This window comes from Metopolophium dirhodum, chromosome 1 (genome assembly GCF_019925205.1).
Source record: "Metopolophium dirhodum isolate CAU chromosome 1, ASM1992520v1, whole genome shotgun sequence".
In the NCBI taxonomy this organism is placed as follows: domain Eukaryota; kingdom Metazoa; phylum Arthropoda; class Insecta; order Hemiptera; family Aphididae; genus Metopolophium; species Metopolophium dirhodum.
Genome location: NC_083560.1, coordinates 67,588,559 through 67,606,069, shown reverse-complemented (window position 1 = coordinate 67,606,069; position 17,511 = coordinate 67,588,559). Strand labels below are relative to the sequence as shown.

Genomic DNA, 17,511 nt, shown 5'->3' with positions numbered 1-17,511 from the left:
ACAATTCTTCATATCCGTGAACGAGGAAGAAAAAATAAAACACCAAGATTAGTAAGTCGTTCAACAAATAGAATAAATGTGGATACCAAAATTCCTGAAGATTATTTTCGTATTGCAATTGCAATTCCATTCTATGATGATTTTGTTAGTCAACTTAAAGACCGGTTTTCCAAACAAAAGATGATTTTATCGTTTTTGTATTTATTAATACCAAAAAGGTGTTTGCAATCTCCAATTTCAGAATCAGATTTAAGTTTATATTCAGATTTTACAAATGTTGACACATTACCTTCAGAACTAAAATTATGGAAAATAAAATGGATTCTTTCAAAGATGTAGATCGTCCACATACAGTTGTAGAAGCATTGAATTATTGTAATTCTGAACTTTTTCCAAATATTCATTTTTTATTAAAAGTACTAGCTACACTACCGGTTTCTACAGCAACTTCCGAACGAACTTTTTCGACATTAAAACCCGTCAAGACATTTTTACGGAACTATACGTGACAAGAAAGACTAACTGGACTGGCTCTATTAAGTTTCCATAGAGATGTTACGGTTAATCCCGATGAAGTGTTAAACCAGTTTGTTCTTCAAAAAGATAGGACCATATTATTAATTTAAAATAATATTATTTGTATTAGTGCATTTTTTATTTTTATTTCTTAATTTTATATTTAATATTTGTATAGTGTAAGGTGACAAGATGTCAAAGTAATTTTGTTCATTTGATTTTATTATATTTCAATAAAAGAAGATTAAATCTTTTTCTGTCTTATTTTTAACCAAATATCAAAAGTAAAAATCTAAATTCAATAAAATTACAATATACATGTTTTGGACCCCCCCCCCCCTCGAAAAAAATTTCTAGATACGGCCTTGTACACACATACGTGTATGGAGGTAAATATTATCGTTTCAGTGATAATATTGTATACGGCTATAATAGGTGTTATTAAATCGCGTGTTCATTATAATATGTGTATTGCGATTCTGGCGAAAATTTAACGGCTAGTGTTCACCCCGTGACCGGCTATTATCACTATTCCGCACCTATCTTTATATATATTTGGGGCGGAGATTTATTCATAATTATTGTGTTATGACCAGCGAGTCATGGGTTGCGATTTTTTTCAGCGAAAGTGTTTTTTTTCCAATCGATTTCTCTTCGTTACACAACGGATGATATTTTGTATATAATGTTATTTCAATACCTGCAGTAGCTCCGAGTGTTATATTTACAAATCTATTTTAACACATTAATATAATATTGCAGTTGTAAACCCATGTTTAGTAAAGTATTGAAGTCGTGTACGTCAAGCAATAGTTGGCTGTATTTAGGTACCTATATATATATATATATATATATATACTACAGGCCATGACATATTTTAAACATTTTTCAATTTCAAATTATTTTTTAACGTTAACTTTAAAAAACGAATAGGTTTTTGAATATTTAATTCAGGGGTAGGTTGCAGGTACCTATATTATGGCTTTTTTATTTCCTGGTTCTGGTACTCAATTATTTCACTAAAAAAACCAGTTTCAAGTATTTCAGTTTTTGAAAAAAAATTAAAGGTTCAAGTTAGAATTCTGGTTAAAATAAATGATGAATAAAACGTGTTTAATAATTATTCAACATTATCTGTTTAATTCTCTGTACAAACCGAAAATAAAAATATATAATATTATGTTGGTAGATATTAGTAATTGGACCTCGTAATTCACCAGGCATTCTCAGCCACAATTTTCTTTGAACTACGCATTCATTAAAACTATGAATTTTGGAATTTTTAGGTATACTTATTGATCTTATATTTTAATCCTCATATTTTTAATACCGGCAATGTGCTTGATACGAACTTAATACCTATGACAGGCAGAGCTTGTAAACGTTATAATAACGTTATTATAACGGAAAGCGATGATCAAAACTTATTAAGTACCGCAAAACAAAACATATCGATTCACCAAATATATTATATACCAATCATTAAACGAAACATAACGCAAAACGTAATTTATAGAATATCATTGAACGAAAAATAACGCAAAACGAAATATTTTTAAATCTATTTATTTAAAAGGTCTATTAGTTTCGTAGAAACATTAATTTCATGCAAACTATCTAAGAATTGATTATATTATATTCCATATCCAGGCCATTAGCTACCTGCATTAGTTATTATTTTTAAATTTAATAGGCATTAACACTATTTTAAATAACGATAAACGCAAAACTTGTATAACGTTTTAGTTCTAAATAACGATATATACAAAACTTGGATAACGTTTTAATTCTATATTACGGTAAATGCAAAACTTAGATAAAGTTTTAATTCTAAACAACGATAAACGCAAAAATTGAATAATATTTAATTCTAAATAACGATAAACGCAAAAATTGTGTAACGTTTTAATTGTAAACAACATAAAACGGATTTTTTTTTCAAATTCAAGCCCTAGCTGGTCCTAGGGGTATATAAAATTATTATAATGACGTATTCTTGATGTTTGCTGACTCATTACTTTTCTGTTTTTATATTTCAGCTGACCTGACCGCAGCATCGGCCACCACGAGTATTATTACTATTATTGTAGTATTTCGCACACCGTGACGTCCTCGGCCTGCAGGATTACAGCGGAGGCGGTGGACGTCTTAGCCACGGCACACACATCGCGTCCGTGGGTTGCGTACCTATAACCGATAAACGCTTGTCAATTATCGAGATTTTCACGAGCACAACAGCAATAATATAACAATTCAAAAATAAAATATATATTATTCTATAATTTTCAATCGTTCGTCGCATACGCATCGTAGCCGGAAGATGATGCACGCCAATCGGCAGTGGCCATTCCAGCGATCCGGCAGCAACGGAAATGGCATCGTGTACGGTGTCGACTACAACCATGACGACGGAGGAGGCGCAGATGACGACGACGACGCCGCCGCTGAGGAGTTTGGCGACTTCGGTGGCGATCCGACCGCATCCGGCAGACGGTACTTGACTGTACAGCCAAAACAGTGGTGCACGTCGTACGTGGCTGCCAACCGTCAACACTATGTGAGTATACCATTACGTGAACATATTACTTTCTACAATAATAATATTATAAAAATAACCGTAGGTATAGGTGTGAGCAGGATTTTTAGCGGGGTATGCAGAACAATAATATTATTGAAGGGTCCGGTGCAAGGTTCAAGTCGACCTCTGTACATCAGACATATATTATCACATTTGTACGATACTAGCTTACGAATGGAGATACCGCCGGTTATTTCACCGAAATTATTCTTTACCAAAAAATGTAAATGCATATCGAAAAAAAGTACAGATAGCAGGTTTTTGCACCAGACCCTTATACATTTTTGCCATTGTAACTACGGGGTAATCATTCCTTGACGTAGATCAAAATATGCACAGCCATGCAGGACATTTATTGATTAAGAATTCTCATTTTTAAAAGGTGCTCTAACAGGGATTTTGAGATTTACTATGGAAATTTTATATTTTGTTGTTTGTAAAAGGTTGTTATTGGTTTTAATAAAAATGTTTATAATGATTGGTGAGATAAACCTGTTGGTGCATAAGAACTTCTATGTATATTAGTACAGAATGTCTCGAGTTTGAACCACGATTTTGGTTGACCAATTTTTTAAGTTTTTTTTACATTGGTTTTTTTGTCTTATTTTTACTTTGATACCTATTTTAGAGTTAAATTATACACATACGTACGCATTACGTGGGATCCACAATCTACCTCATAATTTATTACTCTCATAATCACAAGCGAATCCGGTCGGGATGGCTATAATTTAAAATATAATTTCATTTACACCTAAAAAGACATTGCTTCCACAGCGAGTTACACCCAAATGGAGTTGAACAATCACAATTTTTGTTCTGGGCAAAGCCGGGTAATTCAGCGTTTCATATTTGTAAGTCACACAATATGTTCGCTATAAGTAATAATATATAATAATAATATTTTGTAAGTAAATAAATCAAACATTTATAGTAGATATTTAGAATTATTCGTAAGGTGCTCTAATGATATAATAGTAAGTGGTGTACCTACACAGTGAATAATGACAGTAGTAATAATAAGTGTAGTGTGTATACAATAATATTTTATAAGTAGACATTATAGTACACCATTGATATAAGTACTTTGATGAGTATACATTATTGTGTTTAAATTCATCTAGGTACCTAAACCATACACATTTTTGTTCATTCGACCACACTTTGGCAGGTATTAGCGTATCACGTATTCACGTTTTGGTCATATTATTATCAAACCACAACTTTAACTGTTGTACAACTATTTCCAAATCAGTAATATTATTATTGTTGAATAAAACAATAATGGTTTATCATATTACAATTTAAAATCATCTTATTATATTGGTTGTGCCGGTGCGTCGCGTCGCTGCGGACGAATGCGGAAATGTGAGCGTGGTGATTATACTATCGTATTATTATTGCTCATTTTGTCAAGCGTTTCGTTTGGAATCGAAAACGTTAAAATTCCGTCGTACCGTGATTATAATATATATACATATACATTATACACAGCGCCGCAGTGATTATAAAGAGAAAAGCAATAAAAACTAAAAACAAAAAAAAGACCAAAAATTAATTTTGTGCGGCCGTTTAATTCGCGCGCGCCGCCTGCCCAGTCGCCTGCCCCCTGCACGATGACTATGACGACGATGACGACGACGACGAAGCCGGTTTAATTAAAAAAAAAAAATACAACGACGGCGACAATAAAAAGACCAACTATACTGTACACCGCTATACTGCAAACGGTATAAATATATAAACACTGGTACAGAGACGTCCTTCGGTTGGTGGCGATGAAGTGGGTGAGGGGTGGTGCGCTCTTATCGCCCGCCGAGGGTGTATTATACACAGGATGATCGTTTTGACGTATGTTTTCACTCTGTGACTTTGAAAAAGTATATCATTATATTTTTCGCAAAACACCCATTTCCATACAGCTGCCAGCTGTGCCTATATAATATATATATATATATATATAATAATATATAAATTATGTACGTATTAAGACGCTGAGTATACATTTTTTTTTATGACTAGACGTATATAGTTATTCTGGTATTCTGAATTTTATTAGGATATTAATTTACCCGCAGCCAGCGATTGGACTGTTCCACCCGCCTGCCTGGATTTATATTATTAATGACGGTCCGTAATAAATAATAGGCACCAGCGGTACGTGTTTTAAAAAAATTATTTAATATTGTATACGGTGTATACCATAATATATATTATATAATTTCATGTGAAATGATACTTTTAAACATGATGTGAAATACTAAAATGTGTTGAAAATAATCAGTGATCAATGTTGCTTATGACAACAATATCTGGCTTTACTTAGAGAGGCTCTCCGAGATCTTCTCGATTGCTCAAAGTTCTCGAATCGTCTTTTTATCTGCTAATTGCAGCTGTGTACATTTCGGAGCAATAAACTAAAAATGATTAAGCATTATGATATTATTATGAGTATTTATAATAACAGTATATAACTCTTATTGGAGTCGCTCCACTTAATCGTATCGTCTGAATTTAAATGTATACATAAATGAGAGAAACTATAATGGCCCAAGTTCTTCGTAATAAACATTTAAGTAGATTGAAAATTTAAAAAATATATTTTTACTCTACCTAATTAGTATGCAGAAATTAGTCAGGATTTAAATTTTTTTTAATAAATGAAAACGGCTAAACTTACAAGTAATTACAAATTATTACCAATCTTTGAGAAAACTTGTATTAAAAAATGTTAATTTAGGTGGCTCGGAGACTTTTCATATGAGTGTAAAATAAAATAACCTAAACATATTTTGATAAAATAAAGTATAAACTAACACAATTCCCGATCGAAAAAAATATATAAGATACCGTGCAAATGTTTGGACCAGAGACTGGAACCTTGATGGTTTTTACGGTTCCGGTTCCTGTTCGGTTCCCAGAAATTATAAAATTTCGGTTTCGGTTCCGGTTTGGTTCTGAAAAATAAAAATTTGTTATCCGTTTTGGTTTTATACTTATGTGAAGAAAATTTGTTAAGTTAAAGTATCGGTTCCGGTAAGGTTCCAGTTTTTAAATTAATTAAGGGTTTTGGTGAGATTTCGGTTCTCAATATTCAAAGGGTTCTGGTTCCAAACCAGATTCTTTTCGGTAAGGTTCCAGTCCCTAGTTTGGACATTGTAAATACTTGCAGCGATCTCGTGTTGTCCTTTAACGGCTAGTTTTTTTTTTTTTAAAACATTTTTGTCTGACGTCATCTTGATTGCACTCACAATCACTACACTGTAACGTACTCTGCAATACTCGCGTGTGTGTTTTATTAGTTTAAACGTTTTGAATAAAAAAATCGAGACAATTAAGAAAGAGTGAGTCACACACACACGCACACACGCACACACACACACACACACACACACACACACACACACACACACACACACACACACACACAAATAGAGTGAGGCAAAGAGAGAGAGATAGAGAGACATGGTGAGAAAAAGAGTGAAAATGGGCAAATGACAGCGTGACCGAATAATCTGAGCGTGTGTAATATGTGAAAACGGAAAAAAGACCGACGACCGTTTTTTGTTTTTTTTTTTCGTTTTGTGTTTAATCACCGCGTATTACACACGCGTTCCCCGCATATTGCGAACGTGCTTGGAAACGGTGTGTTAACTCGATATATATATAATATATTATATTTATATAGCGTGTTCGGACACCCGTTTATTGTATTATACACACGCAGCAGCCGTTAAATTATAACAATATCACACGGCTCTATTATTCGTATTTAGTACGATATTACAGCGCGAGGATACAAAGTTGAGGGTACATTATAATATATTACATGCGTACTGCAAGTGGTGTGTTAGTGATCACCAGCACATCCCCTCGGGCCGAGTATTTGAAGATAATAAATATAGATGTATCGATTGAAGTATAGGCCACGACTTTGTAAAATGAAATTGAAATTGTTTTTTAGCCTCGAAATTTTAAAAATCACACGCCCCCTCTCCTTGTACCACTTCTGGATCTACTGCTGACAAATATTGGCGTCGGAAAAAGTTGAAAAATTAAAATGGGTGGGGGTGTGGACATGTACGTATACGCGGAAGCGTCGCAATGATCTTGTGTACACTGCAAGGTCCTCTAAATGTTGCGTTACGAAACCTACAATAAGGTCTTGGTTTTTGGTAAAACAGAATTTGGATGACACCGCAGTATGGCTGTGCAATAGCGTAATTTTATTGTTAGGAGGGGTGTGATCTAGATGTTGGTCTGCACCCCTTTTCTTTTATACTGTGACAGGCACTTGTCTTGAAAAAAAGAATGGTTTTCAGTAAAATTTAAACCAAGTATGTCCGCAGAATTAAATACTACTTGGGGGATTACCTATCGTAATTTTTATCATCACAAACATTTTTTTTCTAAATCACACAGGCATAATATTGTATCTCATATGCGTGATTTTATAAATTACATACACACATAATACTGCAGGTGAAAAAATCATAATCTATTTTATTATAGAAATGCATGATCTCTATAAAATCTTAACTGGTACAATTTCAAGATATTTGGATCCTATAGTTTTCTCGTTATCAAATATTGTGTCATTGTTCTATGTAGCTAATTATAATACTAACAGATAAATAGGATGCGTTTTAAATTAATATTAACTTTAAATCAAAGAAACTAAACTATTAATTATTATTATGGTTGTACTTTGGTTATTTTTTTATATTTCTAAGCCATTGTTTTTGCTCGAAATAAATAACATGAAGATTATTGTCACATTTGGTTATAAAAAAATGTATATAATGTTATAGGTATAATAAAATATTTAACCATCATGATCTATTGATAATTATTATACCACTGATCTTGTAGTATATATTAGTGGTATCTTTAATTGTACATACAGAAATAGCATTGTCGTCCGTGCTCAGGGATGAGGGGAAGAGGGCGGTACAGAGATTAAACATTCCAAAATAGAATATTCCTTTTATCGAAAAAATCTCAATATACTTATTATTGTTATTATTTATGTTTTTTTTTTGTAATAAATTTAAACTATAAATCATTGATAACCATCACGTGGTAAAATATTGTTATTTACAATTTACACTGACCAACTGCCGAGTCACAGCAATAATAATAATTGCATCCATCGGTGAAATCGCGGTAGGATCCTTTATAATAATATTATGTTTATCGCACACAACGATGGCGGTGCGGAAGTGGCTTTGTTGATGTATTATTATGTAATAATCGTAGCGCCACGCGTTAGTCCATCGCCGCGGAAGTGCGCCGGGCAATTATAAGGGAAAAAAAATCTGTTGTGTATTTCCGTGATGTAAAGTTTGTTTTTTACACACTCGGTGAGCCCAACAACAGACGAACACAAATTAAAAATTCCTCTTCAAAAGATTCGTCCTCTGATGATTTTTTTTTCTGTTCTGTTTTTACTCCCATTCTACTTTAAAAGCAACAAGCTATTTGTATGTATGTATGTATATATGAATAAAAAAAAAATCCTCCGTTTGCCCTTTGAACGCGAAACGATAATAATATCGCCGTCGTCGTTTTTCATTCTCCGCTTTTATCCCCAAACACAAAGGTATATAATACACACACCCACACAAACACAAGAGCACACACTATATAAGAAGAAGGAACGGGTCGGGACAGCTTATTGAATTTATTATTGCGTACGACGGGGGCCCCGAGACCGCTGACTATATATACATGGTACGTATATGCGCTATGAGGCCAATAAATAATAATAATAATAACAATACGACAACGACGTCGAGTGTGCGTTTATGCGATTCGTTTAATAAATTACGCACGCGAGCGACCTATAATAAAATTATATACTTATTTTTATCATTATTATTGTTGTTATTAGTATTATTTTATGTATATTATTATTATGAAATCGGTTAAACGCGTGATATGGCGAGAAATCTCCATCGTTAAAGGGTAGTATAGTCTTTGAGAGTGGTGACATATGTGCCGCTTATTTGTTGTGCTGACCAAGTGTTCATTTCATCGTAATTACTAATACATTTGTAATAGATCAATTATTATTTGTTTATAACATATTTCAGTTTACTTATGTATATAATGACTAATTGGTTGCGTGACAGTGAACATGTCAATACTGCATTGTTTTAATCAAACGAACAATCAAAATAAAAATACAGTATTTTGTATTAGAATTTAGAATTCCTAATTAGTTGCCTCCACCCATTCGATTGTGTGACAGAGACGGCCCTTATACATAATATAAATATCAAAAATAATAATACACAATATATCGCTATATGTACATAAGTTTAAGTAGGTATACCTCGTGTTTGCGGTACGCTATATGGATAAAGTATATAAAAAAAAAATCAACCACTCTTTATATACTACTCCGCTCGACCGCAACCGATTTATTAGACAACTTTTTCAATATACAAACGCTGTAAAGGTTTATATATTATTATTATTATTATTATTTACCTACTCTCTCTCGAAACCGTTTGAAAAAAAAAAAACTTAAGCCTCTTTGGAAACTTTTATGCGCGCGTGCCAATACCCGTCGGGGCCTGTGCGCTCTCTGAGTCCGACCGAGTCGGAACCATCGGCGGTCATTTCGATCGGCGTTTCGCCCCGACATCGATTTATAAAAGAAAATTACCATCTGGTCGACGTTTCCTAAACGACAATACCTATGTACGCAATATATTGTGGGTACAGAGAATAAAGCACGTATTGTGACCGTGGAACGTGCGCCTCCGAAAACGTAATATAAACGAAAGAGACATCAACGTCAACGTAGCAATGATCATCATAATATTATACAATGGAATACATATGTTGTGTGTTATTATTATAAAATATTATGAATATAAATGTTTTCAACAAAATAATTAATAATACTATAGATTTTATAAAACAATATAATATAATAATATAATAATATTATATTAATATATTATGATGTACAAACTTATGTATAATATCATGAAATTGTTTATGGAATGGGCAAAGTATAAAAAGTATTACTATCAAAAAATATATTATAGGTAAAATTGTGTTTTGGCATAAGAAAATATTATTATTAAGGTTAAAGAAGAGCATGGTTAAAATTCCAGCCTAAACCTAAAAAAAAAAATATTTGTTTTTTAAATAATATATTCACAATGTTTACTAAGCAATGGGCATGTTTATTGTTTTTAGTTTTTACGCAAACTTACGTGCTTATTTACCGTTTACAGTGCCTACACGTCAAATAGTATAGATATCTTTTAGTGCATAAAGTGTTTGGCTATTTGTCAGTGGAGAATAAGGATAACTCATAATTAATATAAACACATACTAACTACAAAGATAAACAAAAGTATCTAAAATTGAATCTGGTACTCACAACTATTAGGCTAATAGATTAAACACAAAAAAACTGTTTTAATATTGGTCAATTAGGTTAAATTAGTTGTATAATATGATATTTCGTATATTATTTTTATATATTAGGTATAAAACAAAATTCAATTCGATTTTGCAAAATCTTATATTATGTTGTTACTATAATATTAATATTTATGTAACAAGAAAATAATGCAAGTCATTTAAGTTTTCAATCGGTGAAGAGAAGATAATGTACGTTCTGCAGTTGCTGAAGTGGCTGGTATAAAGTTAAGTGTGTATGAAGTAAGTTATGAATGATAGGCAAAGTTTTGGGATCACATAATATTTTATAAACTTTAAAGATGTTCATGGAATTTCTTTTAAATTCGTCCAATAATATGTAATATGCCGTAATTTAATCTCCATTTCGAAAAAAATTTTTACGATGTCTTCAAATTTACTGCCATTAATTTTCACAATTGTCACAATTATAATATTAATACTTCTTTACTTGTGAATAATAGATGAACAATATGTCAAGATAATATTTTTAATTAATTTCTGTTAAATAAATATACCACATAACCATATTATCAGTGTTCAAACTTTTTTAAATGAAGCCAGTGGCGTCATTTGGGGAGGGGATATGTTGTATTACGTTATTTATTAAATATGTTAAATCTTCTAAAAAATGTTGATGAAAAATGCATTACTGTCCAACAGTTTATTTTTATTAATTTATTGTGGTCTTATGACTTGTATAGCATTATATTGTTCAAATTGAACTTGGAGTTAGACCATCAATTTCAACAACTAGTTTAGTAGAAATATTATGAGATACACTCTTCTTCAAAAGGGTACGATTGTTTAGATAAAATACCAAAATAATAGTTAATTGATTTTAAAAAAAAATTTTTACACGACACGTGTCTAGCTAAGTCCCAGCATCTTTAAAAATAACATTATTATAACATTTTGTTTGTTTATGTTTTTGTTAAACAATTGTTTTAACCATTATAACTGTTGTATTGGATAAATTATGTTATACATTCTGACATGCAAGTTCATTATTAATTTATCATTAAATCCAGGAACCAGAACCGGAACCGAAAAAAATTTAAGAACTTAAAAATATAGGAACCAGAACTGGAACCGGAACCTTTATTTCCAAAAATGAAAAACCTTAACCGTAACCGTAACTTTAATTATAAAAAGGTTATTTAGGTTAGGGTAGACTAGTTATTTGGACTAGTAAAAGTAAGACTATAGAAATTACTATTTTGTTTGTCCGTTTGCAGGTTCAGAAAAATTTGCCTATAGGCTATTTTTTAGATAATTTTTTTTTTAACTTTTCATAATACTTTCTATGTTCATGAAATAATTACAATTTAAACATGAATAAATAAATTATTTCGGACTATTTTTTTAATAAATCTTTAATAATCAGAAATCAAAATTAACCGAAAATAACCGGTATTTTTCAAATTCAGTATTAACTGGTTCTAGAACCCTTATATTTTTTTAGAAAATCGAAACGAAACCGGAACCCTTAAACAAATTAATTGAATAATCGGAACCGGAACCGGAACCGAAAACCCTATAGGTTCCAGTCCTTGATTAAATCATTGATTCTGGTAAGTCATCTGCACTTTGAATTGCATTTTTCTCGGAATCTCTGCTGCTAGGTAGGTATGTTGTACCTAATAATCATAATAATGACCATCATCATTAACATCAGTTAATCAAAGTTCGTCATCGTTTTCTAAAATAGTTTTAAAATTATTGTATTTAGAATAAAACTTCTATTAAAACAAGTTATTTGCTTAGATAGATATGAAGACACTAATGTTATATGCCACGTACGTATTTCGAAACTCCACCGATGTAACGTTATATTTATTATTATTTACGTTATATACGTTTAGATTTTAAGAAATTTTGCTGTTGAATTCGATATCAATCAGATCGCCGCAACGACCGACGAGCATTCAAATTTGTAATCGAACGAATAGTCTTGCGTCATCAGGGTTCATTAACATTTTTTTACAATTATCGTCTGTAAAAAAGTACGCTTAGATTGACGTTAGGTTTTTGGACGCGGGCAATTTACATTATTGGCCAAATTACGTCTTTGACGGTATAAACTGTAATATATATACCTGCGAATCCCGACGTCGACGTTTAAATCCCTTACGGGTTTTTTTTTCGTTTTTTATAAAGACGGTGGCGGACAAACGACCCTTCGAGCTAAATGTATATATTAAATTTGACGCGTGATTTTCAAATTCCAATTACGGTCCATTGATCAGACGACGTTCAATGGGATTTACCGTCTTGTCGGGTGGGTATTTCAATACATGTTTATATTACCAAGTTACCTATCTATATACGTAGTCTTGAAGATTGTTTGGTTTCACTTCAATGATGGACGCACAAATTAGTTACTTTTGTAGTTTTGTAGACATCATCGTATCCTAGTACAAATGTCTAAATTCTGTAACATAGGCATTATCTAACTATTATACTGTCTCAGTGCCATACGACGACATAAACGAAGTTGCACTAGTAGCATTATTTTCATTTATCTAACTTAACCTATAATTAAAGTTATCAAATCATGCAATATATATATATTTGTTAAAAGTATAGTTTATGATTTAAGTTTATTATTGCTACTTTTAGATTCTGAGGGGAGCGATAATTTTCCAATGATGTGTGTGTATTTTTTTTGCCAGTCATCACTTTTTGGGACAGTTAAAAATTAAAATGCTTCAATTTTCTGCTTCAGCATATTTTCTAGTAGGAAAGTGAACCTATATGGTTCTTTGATGGGAGCGGGAGGAGAGAAGCGACAAGAAAACCAAACAAAAATATGTATTTTAACTGAGATTTTTACGGAAAGTTTTCGATTTTATTTTTTGATGTTACTCTAAGAAAAATAAATGAAGGTACCTACATGAAATGTTTTTATGAGCGTTTGAAGTTTGACATTGGATATATTTACCTGTAAATTAACGAATTCTCATAGTACGATTTTATTATTTTATTCCTGTTCAAAAACTATTAACCACAGTACTTAACAAATGTTTATGAAATGTTTATTTTATCATTTTCTATACTTGATGATTTTTACGGTTCCTGTTCCTGTTTGGTTTCCAGAAAAAACAAAATTTTGGTTCCAGTTTGGTTCCCAGAAAACTAAAATTTAGGTTTTGGTTTCTTTTCAGTTCTTGAAAAATAAAAAATGAGTTACCTGTTTTGGTTTTATACTTATGTAAAAAAAATTGTTAAGGAAAAGTATCAGTTCCGGTAAGACTCCGGATTTTAAATTAATTTATATAAGGGTTTTGGTGAGGTTTTGGTTCCCGAAATTCAAAGGGTTCATATTTAACACATCCATTACGATAAATCTTCTAGACACCTAATATACAGAGCGTATACCTACTTGCCCACTTTTTTTTAATTAGCTTTATTGATTTAAAGTACAATGTTATTCAACTATATCAATAATAAAGTAAGGTCAGAACCTACAATTGAACGCGACGTGGCTTGGAAAAAAAAAAGAAAAATTGTATTATTGTCAATTTGGATTATTTCACTCATAAAACAAATACACACAACAATGTAACGGAATAAAATATACATAATATACATAAAAGTATGTAAATAAGAGTATAAAATGAACGTTTTTAAATGACTTATTAAACTGTAAATAGTATATTTTTTTATATTTTGTTAACTATTCAAATATTTCTAAATGGTTCTTCATAGGTTAAACCCTATACGAGTGTATAATAAGTAATTTTGCTAACAAAAAATTTACAATAGTGGAATGAAAGCTGGGTAAGCACCCTGCAGCAGTTCTACTCGACGGGTCAATTTGGCAGGATTCGGGTATGTTCCTAGGTGAATATCTTTTTAGCAATTTGTTTGAATTTTTGCAGGGGATAGTGCGAGAGCAAAGAACATTAAATTTGTGATTTTTAGTTTTTTTGGTGATGTAAGAGAGGTAGTGGCTTCTTGCCTTGGGTACATGTTTTTCTTCGATCACGGTAGGAAATAGGAATTATATTGTTACTGCTTAATCTGACTGGCGTAGATATACATGATATAATTGGTCGAAAAGAGAATTATTAATAAAGAGGAATTATTTTTGATATATTTTCTTACTTTATTATGAGAAATAACCTGTAACACGAAATCCTGATCACCCTGTAGATACTTATATATTTTGTTATTACCTATACATATCAAATTATAAAACGATTGAATAAGTGACGTCTGTGGCGTAACTATATTATATTTATATGTAGGTATATCCATAATAACATAACAAACAATATAATCGGAACGAACGAACGGAGACGGGAGAACATGTCATTTGATTATTATTATTTTTAACAACGCTATCGAAAGCATAACATTTGAGTATGTATATTGTATATAGTATTTATATGTATAAATTACAAACCATATTTCACGTGAAATCAGACTTATGGTACACGCGATAACGAAAAGTTTTCCTGAGTCAAATATAATAATAATAATAATAATAATAATATGAGCGTAATAGTTAATGCCATATTATTATTATATAAATGCATTACCTCCATAAACAATATTCGTACGCAGTTATAGTGGGGGGGGGGGTACTACTATAGGGGTGGGGAACCCTCCACTCCACGTATCGCAGTCGGAATTAATTGCAAAACCGTTTAAAAGAATATATTATTATGATAATAATTGTGCGCGTCGTCGCCGTAGCTGCGCTCATAAATTTTAGTATGTTATGGTGCCAAACTTCAAGCGCATACTTTATAATATACCATTATTCACACATTTCTACGGGTCGGTTTATTATTATATGTCGATCTATGCTTAATGTAAAAATGTCATAAATCACTTTTCGAGATATGTGTTTGGATTTTACGGGTGAAAACACAACATTTTATTTCCCTTGGGTGGAATTTTCTTACACAAATATATAAAAAACAATATAATACATATACAGGGTGCGGCAGTCAAACCTGACGATTTTAACATTAGCTGGTGGGCGTGGGTAAAGTGGCAGAGATTTCGGGTATGTTCTTATCACTTTTAAATACCCGGAATTTAGTGATCATGGAGCATTGGTCGAGTGAACAGCGTGCGTCCGCGGTAAAAGCGTATTACAAAAGTAATGATATATATGTGTAGTAGTAATGTGTGGCTAACCAAGGAAGGCATTCGCCTGACACAATCTATAAAAAATGAAGTTTTTAACCATATAACATAAAATTCCACTTGTGTAATTTTTATTTGTTTGGCAAAAAATTAATAAAAAAATGTTTTTCTATTTTTTTTTTTTTCAAATTGTCGGATTTGACTGCCGCACCCTGTATAAAAAAAATTAAAAAAAATATTTTTCAATTGAACAATGTTATAAACGTCATAAATTAAAATTAAATTTGAACTCTGAATATAAAATTAAAATTGCTATTTAAAAAATACGTGTTCTCAAACAACACAATTTGAATAACGTAGTAATACGCTCAAAACCACAAATATGTAAAAACATACAAAATACATTTTCGTATATACACTAACGGTAATGTAAAACAAATTTTGACCGAGATTAAATCCTTCTGAAAAGCAACAAAAAATACACCCAAACGCATTTAATTCCCAAGCTTGCATTACAAAATGATGATGTTTTTCCGTGTGAATAATTTCGTATATAATTTAAAACTATATTATTCGGGAAAAGAAAACTCAAGAATTACGAACTATACGTATGGGCTTTTACAATTTAATTATACCGTAACTTAATATTATACATCGCTTGAGTTTATAATATGAATTCATAGGTATCATTTAGTTAGGTTAATATAAATTGAAAATATTGATTTATTCAATATAATATTATATATCTTAAGTAGTATATAGGTATTCTAATCATAATTAAAATTACCTAATAATTTATGACTAATAACTATATGCAACAGTTCGCACGATATAAATTATTATTATTTTATAATATAACTAGCTCTAAGTGAAACTCTGGGAAAGTTGGACTCGCTGAGAGTGGGTACCAATTTTGGAATATAAAAGTCGCAAAGGCTGTAAGACGAAAGTTTAGGATTTGTGATAAGGATTAGTGATATGGATTGGAGATAAGGCTTGGCGCTTTGGCGGGAATGTTTAAAAGTTTGAGCGTCTAGCAATCCGTCACGAACGTTGTAAATGTATAGGCTGGATACGATCTCCAGGATCATATCCCGTTTCTCCGCTGCTTTTGGTTGTTAAAATTGTTAAAAAGTGTAGAGTCGATAGGTTTATTTGATTGTCTAGCTATCAGTCATAAAATCACATAGGTAGGCGATCCGACTGCGTCGGATCGCGGACTATATACGAAGCGTATATCACCAGGTATGCAATCCACCTGCGGTGGATTGCGGACCCCGTTAGTTGCGTAGATAGGTGAATAATAGAAAAAATAGTTGGACCCCTTGACCGTGTTAGTCGTAAGTGAGTACCGATTTTGGAGACACATTCGAATTATAAATGTCGCACTTATACATATAGAAGGTGATAAGAATTTCTGATATGACTTGGCTCTTCGGCGGTCTCGTTTCGAAGGTGGGAACGTTTGACAGTCAAGATTCAGTGTCTAGAAATCTCCCATGGCCCATGAAAACCGGCAATTCAATGATGATACTATCCCCCAGCGTATGTCCGGTGCTTTTTTCATACGTGTAAGAAAATGTTAATTCGAAAATCTGCATGTTAGAGTGTCCAGCAAATCAGTCATTACCCATCTAAGACAAAACAAAAATAAGCAATCCACCTGCGGCGGATATAGTGGTATGTGCCGTCGCATGTCCGGTGCTCTTTCTTATGTAAAAAGTGTAAAGTCAAAACCCGAGTTGGATTGTCTAGCAAGTCAGTCATCTCAAATCAAAATCGATTAACATCCAATTAGCCACCTAGGTAGGCAATCCGAATTCGTCGGATCGCGGACAATGTGCTACAGCATATCAAGTAGGCAATCCACC

General features: G+C 32.0%; 1 protein-coding gene across 2 annotated transcripts in view; it reads left to right on the top strand.

The window, feature by feature from the left end:
• The window catches only part of LOC132935715 (uncharacterized), a 170,362-nt gene that overhangs the window by 41,051 nt on the left and 111,800 nt on the right, over window positions 1-17,511 (top strand). For both annotated transcript variants that reach the window (XM_061002331.1, XM_061002330.1), the window contains exon 2: window positions 2,556-3,073. In XM_061002331.1, the coding sequence (XP_060858314.1) occupies window positions 2,837-3,073 (237 nt within the window). In that variant the 5' untranslated portion in view covers window positions 2,556-2,836. The remainder of the gene's footprint in view (window positions 1-2,555; window positions 3,074-17,511) is intronic.